A 6,645-nucleotide genomic window follows, 5' to 3' on the forward strand; every position below is an offset into this window, starting at 1 on the left:
CACAATATATATATAATACAATTTAAAATAAGTTTGATTTCAACTTTTCTTTAATGCTAAGCGTAATGGTTAACTTTTTCAATCATGAAATCATTAAGTTTACAACGCGTAATTCTAAAATCTTTTACCATAAAAATATTCTATTTTAGATGTTCATTTTTTAGGGTACATTTTCCATTTAAAGAATTTTAAAGTGCAGTTTTGAAGACTTATTTAATAAAACATTAAAAGCTTTTGCGATTGAAATTTTTTGACAAAAAACGTTTCAAGTTGATGAACTGTAAATATAATTTCATTAATGATTTTTAAAATTGAACTGTAGTTTTTGCTTTCGAAATTGAACAATAATTGAATTATTTTATGGGGCGATTCTAAATCAGTTAAAATTGAACAATTCGCATATTTTGACGTTAAAAATTGAACTACATCAATTCAAAAGCCTTAGTAGTTAATCAAACGTAAACTTCCGACTGTAACTTTATAAACATTATGTTGTTTCAGTAAAAAATATACCATTCTTAACCTTTTTAATTTAAACATTTTTAATTAAGAAAAAGAGCCATTTTTTAATAGTCAGCAATGTTTTAGTGTTTATTTTAAATGGAATATTAAAAACTAAACAATTCGAAACTAAATTGTTTAAAACAGAAAGTCTTAAATCGTTAAAATTTCAGAGAGCTAAACTCAAACTTATAACGTCACAATGTTAATTTTATTCTGTTCAAACAAATTTTTATTTATAAGTGAAAATATTGAATTTTTATGTGTGAATAACATATAAAAATGTATTCATTTAGAAAAAAATGCGAGCCATTTACCTCATGGCTTTGCAATCTTGAAAATTGTTCTCTTTGAAACATTCTCTACTTTAAAGTATGATACGACTTGAGAACATTAAACAGTTGTTTTGTGAGTGATACGACTACGAGAAGTTTTTCATATAATCTCGTAGAAAGATTCATGATTGAGATCTCAAATCCTGAGATCACTAGTGTATGTGCTTCTCCCTCGCCAAGTGACCTAATGATATGTGCGTGTGTTACTATCTCTCGCATACATATCTGATTCGCTTTTGTTGTGCTTATTAGCTGTTACTACGGTAAATAGATACTCAGTCCGTTCTCGCTTATTAAAATCATTAAGTGAACTTTGAATTACACTGAAAGTGAGTATATTTGTATTCACAATGGCTACGAATGAAACAATGTCGTTCAAAACTCTATTAAATATACAACGCGACACATTCGGACTCATTGATCGTACTATTTCCAACTTTAATAAAATTGGAAAGGATAATGTGACAGCTGCTAAGGTTCAAAGCAGAACTGATATACTAAAAGAACGCTGGGATCTCGCTAGCAAGTATCATAATCAGATTAACGCCGTTGCCACCAATGCTGAAAGAAAAAAAGAAGAATACTTCATGGAAGGAGAGTATAGTAATGCTTCTGATAATTATGAAGAAGCCATGGACTTTCTTAGCGAATGGAAAGCGAAATTCGCTCCAGTTTTTCAAGCAGGTAACTCAACATTTTTAGATAACTCGCAAGGTGGACAACAACAACTAGGTAACTTTGTCAATATAAAATTACCTCAAATTAACTTACCAAGTTCTCAGGGAATTATGTAGAGTGGACAAGCTACCATGATTTATTCAAATCACTTGTGCATGATTCAAATCGATTGTCAGATGTTCAAAAGCTTCATTATCTTATGTCAAGTTTAAACAGTGAAGCATTACTAACGTTTAGTTCACTTACAATAACCGATGCAAATTATAAAAAGGCATGCGATGCGTTAAAATCTAGATATTAGAATAAACATTTAATTATTAATAAAGTTTTAGATGATTTTTTCTCTATTTATGCTGCTGATCAAGAAACGAGTTGCGAATTGAAACGTATTTATAATAAATATAAGATAGCGATCGATTTACTTGATAATTTAGCTGACGCAAAAGTGCAACGCGATTGGTTATTTATACATCACATTGTAAATCGGTTGGATAGGCAAACCAGGAAAGCCTGGGAATTATCCTTGAGTTACACTAACGAGTATCCAGAACTTAGCGAATTTGAAATATTTTTAAAGAAACGTGAATCAACGTGAAAATAAAAATATAAAATCTCATCACACGACTACTGACAAATTAAATACTGATTCTACAGTCGAGTCAGGCCCAGTTAATCCAAATTATTCATGTGTTTTATGTAAATCTTAGCATGTCGTCGTAAAATGTCCACAATTTCAGAATACAAACATAGATCAGCCCTATGAAATATTAAGAAAGAATAATTTATGTTTCAATTGTACTCGATCTGGCCATAGGCCTTATAAATGCTCAAGTAAATATCGATGCAATAAATGTAATAGATTACATCACTCGTTATTGCATCGTAACGTTGTTCCTACTCTCAATAATAGTAATCATTCAAATTTAGAGTCTGAAAATATTGTAGAGACAAAACATGTGTCACACCTATCTCATAAAGAGACACGACGTCATCTTTCTGCCATGTTTGGTACTGCTAGAGTATTATTAAAGGGTTCAAGCGGACGCTCTCAAGTAGTAAGAGCAATGATTGATCCTTGTTCTGATTAATCATTCATTACAGAAGCAATGGTCAAAACTTGAGATTACCACGACGTCGTATTCATGCGACTGTAGAAGGTTTAGCTGGAGCTCATTTAACTACTGCTACTGCGATTGTAACATTAAATATAGAATCTTTCATGGATTCTAGTATTAAACTTACATTGGACACATTTGTTTGTCAAGATGTGACTCTATACGCCTCCTAATAGCCAAGATATAAATATCGACTCTTGGCCCCACTTGCAAGGTCTAACTTACGCGGATTCTGAACCTTTTTCTAAGGATCGAATTGATATTATGTCCGCTGCTGATGTTTATTCTGCGATCATGGAACATGGTTTAATGATGGGCCCCATTGACGCCCCAATTGCTCAGGCCACTATCTTTGGGTGGATTATAGTTGAAGCATTGCAGGGTACTTCTGCTGATATGTCGAGGAATGATACAGTTCTTCACTGCTGTCAAATCAGTGAAATTTCGTCATCCCTTAATAAATTTTGGGAAGTTCAGGAAATTCCACAAAAGATTCATCTTACCGAACACGAAGAACAATGTGAGAGATATTTTTCTGAAACTCACTCTCGTGATGACACGGGTCGGTATATCGTTCGTTTACCATTTAAATTAGGTCCTCCAATTAACATTGGAATCTCGTTTCCCATCGCGGGGAAACAATTGTTCAATATCGAGCGTAAATTAGTAGCTCATCCAGAGTATAAAATACTATACTCAAATTTCATGACTGAGTATCAATCTCTTGGTCATATGGAACATGTCACGTCAGGTGGTCCCTCCACTTATGCGCAGTTAGTGTATATGTATAACTCACCACCATGTGATTAAAGACAGCTCAACTACAACGCGCCTACGCGTAGTCTTCAACACCTCAAATTTCACAACTAACGGCACCAGCTTAAATTCTCACATGCTTGTAGGCCCGAAATTACAATCGGATCTCGCTACTATTGTTATGCGATGGCGAATGTATGAAGTTGCATTATGCGCCGATATATCTAAGATGTATCGCCCAATTTTGGTGGATCGACGTGACGTTGATTATCAAAGGATAACTTATCACGATAATCCTGATATTTCGCTGCAGTCATTCCGGTTATTAACTGTAACATATGGAACTGCAGCTGCTGCATATCTTGCTTTAAAAGTTATGAAACAACTCGCTCATGATGAGGCCGCTTGTTACCCCATAGGTTCAAAAATTCTTTTGGAGAATTTTTACGTTGATGATGTTCTCTTTGGAGCAGATGACCTTGGGTCTGCTTAAGCTTCGAAAAATCAATTAATTGATATTTTAGTTCGCGGTGGGTTCCAGTTAGATAAGTGGTCAAGTAATATTTCGTCGTTATGTGCAGACCAATCTAGCAATCAAGAAGAATTAAAACTTTCTGGGGAATCAGATCAAAACATCAATCGCGTTCTGGGGCTCTCTTGGGGTCCCATACTTGATCAATTACCAATTCGCACAGATATCGAGATTAAAGATGCCTACACTAAACGTACCGTTTTATCTACCACCGCCCGAATATTTGATCTAATGCAACTTTTTGGTTAAAAATCGTTATCCTTTGCCTGATAATTCAACTAATTTGTTTAAAAAATTTGGTTGAATCACTTTGTTAAGAAGTCACTTCTTTTGTTAAAAATTTATATTTCAAGTTGAAAAGTTATCTCGTTGGTCGAAAGTTTCATTATCTTGTTGAAAATTAATCTTTTTTAATTTAAATTTCAACTACTTGGGTTAAAGTTAAACTAAATGGAAAAATTTTGTTTATTGAATGCTTATGTCTGGCTTAACATTTAACTGTTTCGTAAAAAATACTTATTTTTTTGGGTTCAGAATTCATTTTTCAACAGAAAATGTAACTTCCATTTTTTAAAGATTGATATGTTTTAGTTAAAAATTCGCGTTTTTTTGTTGTTTTAAAAAATAATTTTTTAGTATGAAATTTCCTTTTTTTGTGTAAAAATGCATCAGTTTCGTTGAGAACTAATTTTTTGCTAAACAGTCATATTTTTGGTTTGAAAATTGAATTTTTGTAAAGAAAATTTGTCTTTTGGTTTGAAGGTTCAATAATTAGCATAAACTTTTATTTATTTTTGAGTTAAAAATCTTTATTTATTGGAAATTCGTCTTTTTGGTTTTCAAATACTTTTCTTTTGTTGCATAAATTTCATTCTTTTTTTATTAAAATATAAATTATGACACTTTTTCGTGAGGAATTTGTCTTTTTGGGTTGAATCTTTAACTATTATGTTAAAAATTCAATTATTTTGTTGGGAATTCCAGTATTTTGTTAAAGAGTTATCTTTTAAAGTAGAAAACTTTTTTTTTAATAAATTAATACATTTGAAAATTTTAAATTTGTCTAAGCTAGAAAATACTTCATATTCAACCGCTAATAAAACCTGAACAATAAAAATATGGTTAAAAATCATAAATTCTTAAATGCTCCTAAATTCCTTCATTTTTCTCGGTTATATAACCTGAACTTAAATTCTCGAGAATTTAAGAACTCTATCTGCAATGCATGGACTTCACCAAAAACGGTCACTTTTCTGTTGCCAGATGTACGCACACACACATGTGCAAAATCACACGTATAGTTCAAAACTTCCCGAGCGTGGCGTGCCAAACGCACTTAAAAAATATATGGCCGCCTCCACTGTTTTGTTTTGACAAGTCGCTTGAAAAAATAAATAATCAGACAGGATTTTGTGAAATGTTTGTGGAATAAAAAATTATTCGCCATGGAACAGGTAGGTAGTATGTTTATGAAAATATCAAATTACTTTGACCAACACTATGCATGCAACAGGTATTCGACGCGTTCGAAACAAAAACAATAAACATACAACTTACACCACTCTGAAAGTCTTGTACACTACACTTGAAACCACACTTGTTAGAAACTTTCGCTTTTATACAGCGATTTTTAATTTTAACATCCTTACCTTTATTCACAAACTATTAATTGTTCAATCATTATTTATTTACATTTTACTCGCGTTCACATCGGCAGCCATATTATTTTTAAGTACGGTTGGCACGCCACGCTCGGGAAGTTGTAAACTATACGTAAGTGTGATTTTGCACATGTGTGTGTACGTACATCTAGCAACAGAAAAGTTTTTATTTTCAGTTCCACTAGTGTGAATAAATATTTTTCTTTCGGAGTGTTCTGAAATGGGGTATGGTAGCTGCAATGTTGAAGACCACATACAGGCTACACAGGTGCTTATTAAAAGTAAGTAAATAACTTATTTATTTAAGTTAACATAGATAAAGTATATTAGACCAAGTAAAACTAACGTATCACAAAGTATTTACAAAGTGGTACACTCATTTTGTGCACATCATACAATGCACATGTCATAGTCTAAAGTTGGGTTATGTTTACCTTCATATAAATTTGTATTTGGAACGTAAATACGTCAAATAACGTTTCTAAATTAGTTTTACTTAATCTAATATACTTGTTCTATGTTCACTTGAATAAAAAAGTTATTTACTTACGTTTAATAAGCACCTCTGTGTAGGCTGTATGTGGTCTTCACAATTATAGCTTCCACACCCCATTTCAGAACACTCCGAAAGAAAAATATTTATTTACACGTTTCCTAGCACGTCTATAAAGAAATTCAAATTATTATTTATTAATATAAGAAGTTAATTTGATCACAGTCGAGCTTTAATTTTCGCGTTTAATGCACACTTTTTATACATACTCGCTCTACTCCATAGACCGAAAATGGCGAATGCACATACTCATCTTTATAGTGCACTAGTAATAGTAAGGAGAAACCACGCTAGTGCATTTGCGGCTGCAAAGCATGGAAACTTTTTCGGAATAGTTAGTTTTCGTACCGTGTAATGTACTATTTTTTCGTTGTTGATAATTTTGAAAAAGATAAATATATTTTGAAGCCGTGAAACTGAGTAACTGTTTCGATATTATTCAAGGAGTTAGACAAGGATGCGTTATGTCTTCATGGTTATTTATATTATTTATGGACAAGTGTTTAAGAATGGC

The 6,645-nt window shown here is 32.3% G+C and overlaps 1 protein-coding gene across 1 annotated transcript in view; it reads left to right on the plus strand.

The window, feature by feature from the left end:
- The first annotated feature begins 1,119 nt into the window (after positions 1 to 1,119).
- The window catches only part of LOC117173570, a 10,008-nt gene continuing 4,482 nt past the window's right edge, over positions 1,120 to 6,645 (plus strand). Inside the window, exon 1 of the mRNA XM_033362211.1 lies at positions 1,120 to 1,520. Coding sequence (XP_033218102.1) covers positions 1,187 to 1,520 — 334 coding nt within the window. The 5' untranslated portion in view covers positions 1,120 to 1,186. The remainder of the gene's footprint in view (positions 1,521 to 6,645) is intronic.

Source organism: Belonocnema kinseyi, chromosome 5 (assembly GCF_010883055.1).
Source record: "Belonocnema kinseyi isolate 2016_QV_RU_SX_M_011 chromosome 5, B_treatae_v1, whole genome shotgun sequence".
NCBI lineage: Eukaryota > Metazoa > Arthropoda > Insecta > Hymenoptera > Cynipidae > Belonocnema > Belonocnema kinseyi.